The sequence below is a fragment of the Athene noctua genome, chromosome 29, assembly GCF_965140245.1.
Source record: "Athene noctua chromosome 29, bAthNoc1.hap1.1, whole genome shotgun sequence".
NCBI classification, from domain to species: domain Eukaryota; kingdom Metazoa; phylum Chordata; class Aves; order Strigiformes; family Strigidae; genus Athene; species Athene noctua.
The window spans coordinates 2,405,523-2,418,628 of record NC_134065.1 but is presented as its reverse complement, the minus strand read 5'-3'; the positions used below and the strand labels follow the sequence as shown (position 1 = coordinate 2,418,628).

The window sequence follows — 13,106 nt, the reverse complement described above, 5'->3', positions numbered from 1 at the left end:
CTTGGCCGGGGTGGGACCCCCCTGTGCAGGATGCGGCCGTGGACTGTGGAAGAGGCAGGGTGGGGGCCGGGACCCCCAAACTCTCACTGAGCCCCGAGAGCGGGGCCAGGCCGCGGTGCCGCTGGGGCGGGCAGCTCTGGCAGGGAGCGGAGCCGTTAATTACCTCATTGCCAGAGTCCATTACCGCTCCCCCCGGAGCGGGTGAAATGGAGAAACTGCGGCAGGAGGAGGGGGGGGGGAAATAAAATCAATCAGGGCTGAACCCTTCAGGGAGAGGGACTGGGTTGCGGGAGGGGGGTTTAACCCTTCCCTGACTATCTTAAGGGGGGAAACTGAGGCACAGCCACCCCATGGGGGAAACTGAGGCACGGCTGCGGGGAAGCCCACCCTGCTTGGGGGGGGGGGGAAGGGGGTGTCACCCCCACGCCCCCGCCCTTTTGGGGCGTTGGTCTGCGGTGATCTGCGGCGCGGGGCTGGAAAAGCTCAAGGTTGTAATCTTGTTCCTTCTTCAAATTAGATAAGAGGGAAAAAAGGCCATAAATCAGGCCGGGCAGCGATTAGAGAGACCCCAAGGAAGCGGGTGGGGGGCTTCGCCGGCCGGGCTGCGCTCGAGAGGGGCCAGATCCTGCCCACGCCGGGTCCCCACGTCCCGGGGCTGGACCCTCGGTGAAGATTTGGGGCCAGACGGAGCCGGGGGCTGGATGTGGCCCCGCTGCGGGGTTGGGGGGGGGTTAGAGGAGCCGCAGGGCGCTGGGGACGGCTTCGGTTTCCTCCTGCTCTCGTCGTGCCACATCCAGCCCCGGTGACCCGATACGGCCCTGAGTGTGTGTCCCCCCCACCCCAAGCACCCACCGCGGACCCCCCCCCCCGGCTGCTCCCACCGTGCCTCAGTTTCCCCTGCAACCCCGCTTTCCTCCCGCTTATCTCAGGTCACGGTGGGTAACAAAGGAGCTGCCAGGGCCCTGCCTGCGCTGCCTAATTAGCCAGATGAAATCAATTGAGCTCCATTACGGTCAGATCCAGGTCTCAGCCATTACCCCGGCGGCCGGAGAGCCCGGGGAAGGATGATGGAGTGGCCGCTACAGGGCACGCGATAACCCCCTGGCTCCGAGGAGGGGGTGCGAGCAAGCGAGGGCTTTGCTCCTTTTGGGGCGAGAGGGGGGAGTTGGCTTTGTGCTGCCAAGTCTCGTCCTGCCCCCACCCAGAGCCCATGGTGAGGGGAACCTGGGGTATGGCACGTCCCTGGAGGGGTGCCCAGGGTGGGCCAAAAAAATCCTTCTGTGGGCTGGGGTTGGGGACATCAGCCCTGCACATGTCATCTGGGATCCTGGGGACGTGTCACCCCCACATAACTGCATCCCCGCATCCTGGGGACACCTCATCCCGGGATCCCAGGTACCCCTCATCCCTGGATCCCGGGATCCTGGACTCATGTCCCCCCTCCATGCCGGGATCCTGGGGACATGTCACCCCCACATAACTGCATCCCCGCATCCTGGGGACACCTCATCCCGGGATCCTGGGGATACACCACCCCTGTATCCCGGGATCCTGAGGACACATCATCCCAGGATCCTGGACACACGTCACCCCTGCATCCCGGGATCCTGGGGACACCTCATCCTGGGATCCCCGGTACCCCTCACCCCTGGATCCTGGGACCCGAGGACACATCATCCCGGGAGCCTGGGCACGCGTCACTCCTGCATCCTTGGATCCTGGGGACTCCTCATCCCTGCACCCCGGCATCCTGGGGATACCCCGACATCCTTCCTGCATCCCCGCACACACCGTCCCCACACCCTGGGATCCCTGGGGCAGCACATCCCCTCCAGCTCCTCTTCCCCAGCCGGAGCCTCCCAGCTCCAAAAAGGCTCTTTTTCTCCCCAAAAGCCCTCCATCCTGCCCCGTGCCCGGCGGACACCCCGGAGCAGGCGGCTCCCAGCGCGGGGGGAGAGATGGGCACTTTTATTATCGACCGGTTTCACTGCAGAGCGGGCGAACGCGGGGTGTCCCCGCCAGCTGGGGACCGGGACAGGGGACAAAGGCACAGCCAAGCCACAGGGTGCCCCCAGCCCCCCCAGAGAACCGAGCCCCCCCCCCCGGCTCCCACACCAGCCTGGAGGGGCTGTGCCCCCCTCCCCGAGCCAACCCATGTCAGCCAAGTGCCTCTGTCCCAGCACGCTGCGGAAATGCCAAGAAGCGCGGGGGGGCACGGCCACAACGCCGGGGGGGGGGAGCACAGCCTCGGGGGTCCCCCAGCCCAGCCCCACAGCCCCCCCCCGCTGGGGTGGGCTGGTATTTTTGGCTATAAATAAGGTTTCATCCCTCTCCCCCCCCCCCCCCCGTCTTTAGGCATCAGTCCGGGGGGCTCCGTTGGGGCAGGGTGAGTCTGCGCCAATGGGGAGGGTTGGGAGGGACGGACAGAGGAGAGCGGAGGGTGGGTGGGGGGGTCCCCGCTCAGCCCAAGATGTCGAGGTAGACGGGGGGGGTCTTGACGAGGGCCTGGAGGCGGCTGTGGATGTCCTTGATGGGCCGGCGCTGTTGGGGCTCCCGCTGCCAGCAGCTCTGCATGATGGCGTACACCTCGGCGGGACACGTGCGAGGCCGCTCCAGCTCCCGGCCCTGCGTGATGCACTCGATGGCCTGCGGGAAAAAAAAAAGGGGGGGGGGGGGGGATGGAGATGGTGTACCCCCACCCCGGTATACCCCACTCCCAGGGGAAGGGGGTTCTGCCATCCTCATCCTCCCCCCGCCCCGGGCAGCAATGGCTCACCTCCGTGTTGGAGAGCTGGTACCAGGGCTGCTTCCCGTAGGTGAAGATCTCCCAGAGCACCACGCCGAAGCTCCAGATATCGCTCTCGGTGGTGAATTTACGGTAGAGGATGCTCTCAGGGGGCATCCAACGGATGGGCAGCATGGTCCTGCCCCCCACCTGCCCATAGCGGGGCCGTCAGTGGGGCAGGGACCCCCCCCTCCCCATGTCTATCCCCTAGCTCTGCTCGTTAAGCACGCTCTCAGATTAGAGAATCACAAAAATCCCAGACTTAATCCAGGTTGGAAAAGTCCCCGAAGCTCCTCCAGCCCAACCATGACCCTCCCCCTGACCCTTCCCAACTCCCCCAGATCCCTCAGCGCTGGCTCAGCCCGACTCTTCAACCCCCCCAGGGATCCCGGGGACTCCCCCCTGCCCTGGGCAGCCCATTCCAACGCCCAACAGCCCCTTCTGCACAGAAATCCTTCCTCAGAGCCAGCCTGACCCTGCCCTGGGCAGCTTGAGGCCATTCCCTCGGGGCCTGGCACTTACTACTTGGTTAAACAGAGGCTCATCCCCAGCTCTCTGCAAATTCCTTGCAGATAAACTGTAGAGGGCGATGAGATTAGAGAGAACAAAGATATTTTGGACGCTGAGAGCGGTGAAAGAGCGACACGGGTCGCCCTGAGGGGTGGTGGGTGCCCAATCTCTGGAGATATTCAAGGTCAAGTTGGCTCTGAGCGACCTGGTGTAGTCAAAGATGTCCCTGCTCGTCGGGAAGGGGGTGGTGGTGGAACTTGGACGAGATGAGCTTTAAAGGTCCCTCCCAACCCAAACTATTTTATTATTTAATATGGATGGAGATGGGATGTTTTATGATTTGATATGGATGGGGAATCAATCCTGTGAGGAGGCAGGGCAGGAGCTGGGAGTGTTCAGTGTGAGGAGGAGGAGGCTGAGGGGAGCCCTCATCCCTCTCTGCAGCTCCTGACGGGACATTGCAGAGAGGCTGGGGCTGGGCTCTGCTCCCAGGGGATCAGGGACAGGACAAGAGGGAACGGCTGGAAACTGCCACAGGGGAGGGTCAGGCTGGGCAGGGGGAGAAAATGTTTCACCAAAGAGTGGTCAGAGAGCGGAACAGGCTGCCCAGGGAGGGGGGAGTCCCCATCCCTGGGGGGGTTTCAGGGCCGTTGGGATGAGCTGTGGGGGGATGTGGGGTAGGGGAGAGCTCTGTAGAGTCGGGCTGAGGGTTGGACTCGCTGATCCCGAGGGGCTTTTCCAACCGGAATGACTCTGGGGTTCTGCGACCGGTTGGGAGGCAGCAGCTAAGGGGGAAAACGGAGCACGGGGGCCCCCCCCGCCGCCGCCATCCCGGCCGGCTCACCCGGTAATAGTCGGTGCTGTAGATGTCGCGGGACATGCCGAAGTCCCCGATCTTCACCACCAGGTCGTGGCCCACCAGGCAGTTGCGGGTGGCCAGGTCCCGGTGGACGAAGTGGAGGGAGGCGAGGTAGACCATGCCCGAGGCGATCTGCGTGGCGATGTGCAGCATGTGGCCCAGCGTCAGCTGCCCGCGGGGCTGCCCCTGGCCCTGGGCCAGCATCTTGGCGTCGGGGCCGTGGGACCTGCGGGGGCAAAGCGGGGTGCTCGGAGCGAGGGGGGGCGCGCGAAGGCACCCGCGTGCCAAAAAAAGGGCGAGCGCGTGTGCGGGCGTGGCAGGGAGGGAAGCGTGTGTGTGTGTGTGTGTGCACAGGGGAAGGGTATGAACGTGCGTGTGCACATGGCAGGGAAGGGCGTGCACGTGTGTGTGTGTGCACAGGGGAAGGGTATGAACGTGCGTGTGCACATGGCAGGGAAGGGTGTGCACGTGTGTGTGTGTGCACAGGGGAAGGGTATGAACATGCGTGTGCACATGGCAGGGAAGGGTGTGCACGTGTGTGTGTATGCACAGGGGAAGGGCATGAACATGCGTGTGCACATGGCAGGGAAGGGTGTGCACGTGTGTGTGTGTGTACAGGGGAAGGGCATGAACATGCGTGTGCACATGGCAGGGAAGGGTGTGCACGTGTGTGTGTGCGCACAGGGGAAGGGTATGAACGTGCGTGTGCACATGGCAGGGAAGGGTGTGCATGTGTGTGTGTGCGTGTGCACAGGGGAAGGGCATGCACGAGTGTGCACACATTGCAGGGAAGGGTGTGCATGTGTGTGTGCATGCACAGAGGAAGGGCACACACTTATGTGCACACGTGCCAGAGAAGGATGTGCGTGTGTGTGTGTGTGTGTGTGTGTACATGTGCACAGGGGAAGGGCATCTGCGTGTGTGTGCCCACAGGGAAAGTGCACACACATACCAGAGAAGGATGTGCATGTGTGTGTGCATGCACAAGGGAAAGGGCACACATATATGTGCACACGTGGCAGGGAAAGGGCGTGCACGTGTGTGTGTGCACAGGGGAAGGGCATGAACATACCAGAGAAGGATGTGCAGATGTGTGTGTGCACACAAGGGAAAGGGCACACACATCTGTGCACACATGGCAGGGAAGGGTGTGCACACGTGTGTGTATGTGTGCCAGGAAAGGGTGTGCACGTGTGTGTGTATGTGTGCACAGGGGAAGGGCATACATGAGTGTGCACACATGGCAGGGAAGGGTGTGCACATGTGTGTGTGTATGTGTGCACAAGGGAAAGGGGCGTACTTGTGTGAATGCACACAGGGGAAGTGCACACACATACGTGTACACATGACAGGGAAGGGTGTAAACACGTGTGTGCGTGCACAGAGGAAGGGCATTAATATATGTGTGCACATGCCAGAGAAAGATGTACGCGTGTGTGTGCGTGTGCACACAAGGGAAGGGCATGCACGAGTGTGCACACATGCCAGGGAAAGCTGTGCACGTGTGTGTGTGTGTGTGTGTGTGCGCACAAGGCAAGGGTGAGCACATGTGTGCATGCACACAGGGGAAGGGCAAACACATATGTACACGTGTGCCAGGGAATGGCGTGCACATACGTGCACTGATACCAGGGACAGGCCTGCCCTTGTGTGCACACATGCCAGAGAATGGTGTGCACGTGTGTGTGCATGCATGGGAGGAAGGTGTGGACATGTACAGGGAAAAGGCGTGTGCTTGTGTGCACACAGACCAGGGAAGCGTGCACACACGTGTGCATGTTCAGGGGAAAAATGTGCACACACATGCACACATGCCAGGCAAGAGCGTGCACACATGTGTGCATGTACAGGGGAAAAAGGTGCACACATATACATACATGCCAGGCAAGAGTGTGCACATGCGTGTGCATGTACAAGGAGAAGGTGTGCACACATGTCGGGGAAGAGTGTGCACACACATGTGCACGTACAGGGGAAAAAGTGCGTGTGTGTGCATGTGTGTCAGGCAAGAGTGTGCACACACATGTGCATGTACAGGGGAAAAAGGTGTACATGTACACACACATGCCAGGGAAGGGTGTGCACACATGTGTGCATGTAGAGGGAAAAAGCACACATGCGTGTACACAGGTGCCAGGCAAGCATGTGCACGTGCGTGTGCATGTATCAAAGAGAAGGTGTGCACACATGTGAGGGAAGAGCATGCACACACGTGTGCGTGTAGGGGGGAAAAGTGTGCACATTTGTGCACACATGCCCTGTAAGAGCATGCACAGGGGAAGAAGGTGCACGCATGTGCCAGTGTGCACGTAGAGGAGAGAAGCACACATGCGTGTGCACACATGCCAGGCAAGAGCACGCACACACATGTGCATGTAGAGAGGAAAAGCACGCACATATATGCACACATGCCGGGGAAGAGCGTGCGCAGAGGGAAAAAGCACACACCCCTGTGCACACGTACCCAGCAAGAACACACACACACACACACGCCTGTTCACAGACACGGGGCAGGGGCTGTGCGTGTGCTCACACACGGCCTGTCACGCGTGTCGGGGCGGGGGTGTGTGCACACCCACAGGGGCCAGCGTGTTGCGGCCGCCTCTAGCCACCGCGCCTTTGACTGACAGCCGTGCCGGGGCGGCCAGGAGCTGTGCGTGTGTGTGCGTGTTTGTGTGTGTGTGCGTGTAGCGTGTGCGCGATTTTTTTTTTTTTTTTGAATTTTTTTTTTTTTTTTTCGCTCGGCAGAACCATTAATGCCAACTCCCATAACAATAATCATAAAAGCCACGTCTCGGAGCTCAGCGCGGCCACTAAAGCGATGCCTCTGGCAGCCCCCCCGTGCCCCCCTCTCCCCCCCCGTCTAGCAGCAATACCTGGGGGGGCAATCGAAAAGTCTCTGCTTATTCCAGCTGATGGCCAATCTCGCCCTATTTCAGCCTCTCAGACAGTTAATCTAATCAATATTGCAAGGAGGCTGCATTAGCAGGGAGAGCAGGCTGCCTGCGCTGATGGAGCAGCAAAAAAAAAAATAAAAAAATAAAAAAAAAAAAGGGTGGGGGGGGGAGGCCCCCCAAGAACCCACCTGAGGAAGCGGTTGAGGTCGCCGTGCTTCATGTACTCGAAGACCATGATGAGGGGTTCGCCCTCGGTGCAGACGCCGTAAAACTTGACGATGTGCTCGTGCTGCAGCACGGTCAGCAGCTCGGCTTCGCGGTGGAAATCCGAGCGGGCGCTTTCCGTCACCTCCTTCAGCGCCTGGCGGCACACGGCGTCACCCCGGCGTTGTGCGTGTGCGTGTGTCCCCCCCCCTTTCACCAACACCACAATCATCTCCTTCCCCCTTACAACTCCTCACCTTCACGGCCACCAACATCTTCTCCTGCTCCGGGAGGAGGTTGGAGCACTCGGCCAAAAAAACCTTCCCGAAGGCGCCTTCGCCCAGTTCCCACTTCAAGACGATGTCCCGCCGCTGCACGTGGTGCACGCCTTTGGGGGGGGGACACCCATCTGTCAGTGCCCCTCTCCCAGGAGGATGTTTGGGGACCACCACAGTGGTCTTGGGGGTGTCCGTGTCCCCCCACCCCCCCACCCCCCCCCGCGGGGCTTACAGGCGTTGCAGAAATATTGGGGGTTCTCGATGAAGTTGCTCTTCAGCCCCTCCAGCTTGCTCTCGGCTGAGGACAGGGGGCTGCTCCCCAAGTTCATGAAGTGCAGCGACATGGCCAAGTCGTCCTCTTGGGCCAGCACGGCCGAGCCTTGCGGGGACAAGGCCAAGGCCATCGGAAGGGTCCCGCAGGCCCCCCCCGCCACCCCCCCCTCCTGCCAGCGCAGCCAGCGCCAGGCTCTGCCGAGCATCCCCCCGCCCCGGCCGGCCCCCGGGGCCCGATCAAACCCATTTAGCGGCTGAATCCATTCCAGGAGTGAATTAGCAGCTGCCGCCCGCGCTGACGGGGGGGACCCAGCACCCCGCCACGGTCCCCATCCCCGCGGTGTGTGTGTGTGTGTGTGTGTGTGTGTCCCCCGCCTCCCTGGTCCCGCATCCCCACAGCTGTGGCCCAACCCGGGTACCCGGCCCAGCACCAGTCACCCCACGTTTGCAGGAACCGGGGTGTCCCCGAATCCCCCCGCGGCGCCGGGCGAGGCGAGGGGACTCACGGTTGATGCCGAACTTGGACCGGCGCCCGCACTTGTTGAGCACGAGGAGCATGACGGAGAGGAAGAGGCAGGCGAACACGGCCAGCGCCACGGCCACCGAGACCTGGGGACAGCCGGGACGGGGGGGTGTCACCTTTCGGGTCCCTTCTCCCAGCCCGCGGCGGCGCTGAGGTGGCCACAAGTCCCAGGAGCTGCCGCAGGGGGAAACTGAGGCAGCAGGGCTCTGTCCTTCATCCCCATCGCCTGTCCCCATCCCACCCGGCTCGGGTTGGGCTTGTCCCTTAAGGATTTGTGCCACCCTCCCACGGGTGTCCCGGTCCCCCCCGCCCCATGCCATCCCCTCACCCCCAACGTGTGCTCGTCCGTCGTCTCCACGGGCCCCTCCAGCGAGCTGTTCCTGGTGCCTGGGGCAGGGAGAAGGGCGCGGGGTGACCGCAGGGTCCCCATCCCCTGGGGTGACCCAAGCAAGGCGGGGGGGCGGGCTACCCCAGCATCAGCCCTGGTGTGGAGGGGGACACCCGGGCTGGGTGAGGGGGGGCCGGGGTTGTGTCTACGGGGAGCAGCGTCCCCGATCACTCACCCAGCGGCGAGAGAGACACTGGCGCAGCCCGAAGGGAGAGAGAAAGGAGAAACATTCGATAAGAGCACCCCGGCCTTCCCCCGTCCCCCTCGGGGAAACTGAGGCACAACCCACTTATGCCCCCCAGACGTGGCGAGGAGGTGGGGGGAGAGCTCCGGGGGGAGCGTTTGCCGGTCCCTACCCGGGATGGGCTCCTCGGGGCTGAAGCTGAAGGGGTTTTCCATGAACCGCCCCTGGATGCTGCGGGCGGCGGAGCCCAGGGCGTTGCGGACCAGGAGGGTGTAGTTGCCGTTGTTGACGTGCGTGGGCCGGTTGAGCTGGAGGCAGCCGTGGAGGACGGTGGAGTTGAGCTCGTACTCCACGATGCGGGTGTGGATGTAGGGCCCCTCGAGCAGGGCCGTGCCGTTGAAGAGCCAGCGGACGCTGGGCGCCGGGTTGCCGTCCACCGAGAAGGGGATGCACCAGAAGTGCTGCGGGATGGCTTCGTGCAGGAGCAGGATCACGGGGGGGACTGGGGGAGGAAGAGCCAGGTGGGTCCCCTTGAGCCAGACACCCCCTCTCCTCACCCCAAACCACCCCCCCGGGGCTGCTCACAGGTGACATTCAGCATCACGCTGTCCTCCGCCAGCCCCGCCGCGTTCTCGGCCCGGCACGTCAGCTCTTTGTGGTTGAGGTTGGAGGAAACGTTGCGAATCTCCAAAACGATCTCCCAGGCCGAGAGCTGTGGGGGACGGGGTGAGCAAACAGCCCCCCCGCCACTCCTCCCTACATCCTCCATCCCCCCCACACCAGCGAGACGACGCTGCGGCAGGGACGGTGCTGCCGGGAAGGTCCCCGGCGAGGCTGAGCTTGCCTTGGTGACAACGGGCGGCTCAGGTCCCACCTCGGGGACCACCCATTCCCCGGTAGCCGGTGGCTCGGTGGCGGCGATGTGGCAGGTGAGGTTGACGCCGTCCCCTTGGCGCAGCATCACGTCGGGGGGCTCGATGCGGACGCTCGGGGGCTCTGCCGAGGGGAAGGAGCTCAGCGGGGCCACGTCCCCACTCTGTCCCCAAGGCTCTGGAGGGGGGGGGGGGGGGCACAAGCCCCCAAACCCAGCGGGGTCCCCTGTTACCTACCACAGGTGCGGAGGGGCTGGTTGCCCAGCGGGACCAGCAGGCTGCCCTCCCAGCAGTCCAGCGACTGGTTGCCCAGTTCAGCCCGGTTCCCGTTCTGCCAGAGCTGCAGCCAGCGCAGGCCGCAGGAGCAGTTGAAGGGATTCCCCACCAGGATGCTGCGACGGGGCAGGGGAGAGGATGAGGGGTCAAAGAGCGGACGGTGACCCCAGCTCGGGGTCATACACCACCCCCCCCAGCGCCCCGGGCATCCCCCCAGCACCCAGCGCTGCCGGTGCCCCCCGAGGTGCGCGAGGAGTCACCCCCGGGGTTGTCACAGCCGCCACCTCGCTGCGTCCCCGGCCTCGTCCCTGCCTCCGTGTCACCCCGGGGGTCCATCCCATCCGCACCCACCTTCCGCCCCCCCCCGCCCCGTCTGCGCCGCCATCACTCACAGCTCTTGCAGGGGCAGATGCTGGAAGGTTTTCCAGGAAAGGCTGTGCAGCGCGTTGGAGGAGAGATTCCTGCCGGGACAAACCCTGTCACCCCCCCCCCACTCTTCCCACTGCGGCCCCCCCAGCCCGCATCACCCCCCCCCACATTGCAGGGGGTCTGGCCGGGGCACGGGGCAGCACCGGGGCCACCGTTGTCACACCGTGACCAAGCAAAACCACCTCTGCCAGGGTGTCACCGCCCTTCCCTGCACCCCACGTACCCCAAGGCACGGTGTCCCCCCTCCCTCTATGGGGTCCCCTCCCGCACCGGGGCAACACGGAGCTGCCAGGGGGGGGCCGGCAGCTGCCTGCCGATCGGGGCGGGGGGGGATCAATGGTTTCCCACTCAGCAGCAGAGCCCCCCGCGGCCCCCCCCGGCCCTGGCGATGCGCCCGTGGGCAGCGGGACACCATCGATCCTGCCTGGGCGTGGGGACCAGCCACCCTGCGCCGGGGCTGAACCCCAAAAGGGGGGGGGGCTAGGGGAGGGAATTGGGGGGGGGATACTCACACGTGGCTCAGCCTGGGGGTGTCCAGGAAGGCGTCGGCAGAGACGTGCTGCAGCCCCGACATGGAGATGGTGCTGGGAGAGGGGAAGGGCTGAGCACCCGCACTGGGGACCCCCAATCCCCACCCTGGGAGCACCCCCCTTCGCCTCCCCGCAGCGAGATCAAGCTCTGGGGATCCACACACACCCCCCCCCCCCCCCGTTTCTAAGCAGGGACCCCCCACCCCGGGGTGCTCACAGGCTCCTGAGGTCCCGCAGCATCCTGGTGTCAGCCCGGGTCAAGGTCGTCAGCAGCTGCTGGTTCTCGATGACACTGGAAAGCAAATGAGGGGGGATCAGGGGAGTGGCCCCCAAACCCCCCCGCGCCAGGGGCTGCCGGCAAAGCGGGGGGGGCGAGTGGAGCGGGGGCCACAGGTCTCCCCCTCCCTGCGCCAGCCTACGGTTGGGGACAGGGGCAGGGACAGAGCTGAGCTGCCCCGCTGTGCCTCAGTGTCCCCTGGGCAGACAGGGAGGAGCTGGGAGGGGGGGTCGGGGGGGGGGGAGCAGGGGCTGGGGCCGGGGCTGAGCCGCCGCCTGGAGCCCACGGTCTCACCCAGAGAACGAGTTTGCAGGGTCTCAGCCCCACTCGCTTGTGGGTCCCCACCTTTCCTCGCACCCCACGTTGTCCTGTGATGTGCCAGGGGGGCACCGACTGTCCCCCCCCCTCCCCTTTTCCCAAGGCAGGGGTAAAGAAAAGCCCCTTTGGGAGCGGGTGTGGGGTTTTCCCACCTGCCCCACCCCAGGGGCTCCCCTGTAAACCCCAAATTTTTAGCGGTTAATTGGGGATTCAGACCCACACTGGGGGGGGGGGAGGGGGGGTTGGTCTCAGTGACCTCCAGGAGTCGGGGGGGGGGGGGGTGGGGTCCTATCACCACCCCTACGGACAAGGCTGTGGGGATGGAGGGGCCGAGGGTGGCTGGGGCAGCGGGAGGGCCGGGGGGTCTCTTGGGGACAGCCACCCCCCCCCCCCCATCCCACCCCCCCCACCCCAACCAGAGAACAAAGAACCGGCAGCGCCCCGCGGCGCAGCGTCCCCTGACCCGCGGGGGAAACTGAGGCACGGGGACGTGCCGCAGCCACCCCCCGGCAATGCGGCACAGCCGGGGCTGCGCCGGGGGGAGGACCCAGGAGACCGGGCGACCCGGCAGCACCCAGCACCCCGTACCCCCCCCAACACCCTCCTCACCCCTCCTCACCCCAGTCCTTCTCTCCCCACCTTGGAACAGGGGGATGAACGAGAGCAGAATTCCTCCAAACCAGAAAATTCGGGGTCCCCCCCCCTCCTCAGAATCCCAACCCTTGGGCAGGGTGACAGCCCTGAAAGGGTGGGGACGAGGGACTCTGTTCCCCCTTCCCCCCCCCTGCACCCACAGGTCCCTGCCCGGGCACCCCAGTGCCCCCCTCAGCCCATCGCCCCCCTCGCTGCAGGAGGGGGTGAAGAGCTGCCCCCAGCCCCTCGCTCGCTCCCTGGAGGGGGAAAAATGCAGCAGCCCCCCCCCCCCCCCAATCTCTGCAGCCCCCAGCCCCACAGCGCTCGCTGCTCTATCGCTGCCCCAGCCCAGCCCCATCGCCCCGTCCGGAGCCCCGACACCCCCAGCCCCATCGCCCCCTCCCTATCACCGGCCCCCAGCCCCTCCGCTCCCCGTTCCATCCCCGCACCCCCAAGCCCCGGCACCCCCCGCTCCATCACCCCCTTCTCCATCCCCCCCGGCCCCCTCAGCCCCTCCGCCTGGTCCCTGAGCTTCATCACCCCCAACCCCAAGCTCCATCACCCTCATCTCCATCGCCCTGTCCCCAGGCTCCATCACCCCCCCGCCCCACCACCGCATCCCTCGGCTCCATCACCCCCAGCCCCGTCACCCCCAGGCCGGTCCCCCAGCACTGTCACCCCCATTCCCGTCACCCCCAGGCCGGTCCTCCAGCTCCATCACCCTCATCCCCGTCACCCCCAAACCCGTCACCCCCCGCCCCATCCCTGTCACCCCCAGCTCCCCCCCCCGGCCCCCCCATCCCCATCACTCTCCCACCCCGCCCCGTCCCCACTCACACGTCGGTGAAGCCGCCGGTGCGCAGCAGCCGG

The 13,106-nt window shown here is 64.7% G+C and overlaps 1 protein-coding gene across 1 annotated transcript; it reads right to left on the bottom strand.

Annotated features, from left to right (window-relative positions):
• Positions 1-2,297: 2,297 nt before the first annotated feature.
• Positions 2,298-12,968, bottom strand: NTRK1 (neurotrophic receptor tyrosine kinase 1). Its single transcript, XM_074928955.1, has 18 exons — positions 12,915-12,968; positions 12,223-12,242; positions 11,226-11,300; positions 10,991-11,062; positions 10,442-10,510; positions 10,011-10,165; positions 9,746-9,897; positions 9,487-9,613; positions 9,074-9,403; positions 8,893-8,910; positions 8,658-8,716; positions 8,313-8,415; positions 7,766-7,912; positions 7,513-7,643; positions 7,240-7,412; positions 4,140-4,380; positions 2,777-2,935; positions 2,298-2,646 (listed from the first exon to the last, which is right to left on the bottom strand). Exons 1-18 carry the CDS (start codon positions 12,918-12,920, stop codon positions 2,461-2,463), a joined length of 2,223 nt encoding a protein of 740 aa, XP_074785056.1. The 5' UTR covers positions 12,921-12,968; the 3' UTR covers positions 2,298-2,460.
• Between the last annotated feature and the right edge of the window lie 138 nt (positions 12,969-13,106).

Excerpts from the sequence above, each read along its gene's own strand:
- NTRK1 (XM_074928955.1), bottom strand. Across the intron at positions 9,898-10,010 it reads CCAGCCCCTCCGCACCTGTG|AGCCCCCGAGCGTCCGCATC; the intron begins GTAGGTAACAGG and ends TCCCCTCGGCAG. Across the intron at positions 9,404-9,486 it reads CGTGATGCTGAATGTCACCT|TCCCCCCCGTGATCCTGCTC; the intron begins GTGAGCAGCCCC and ends TTCCTCCCCCAG.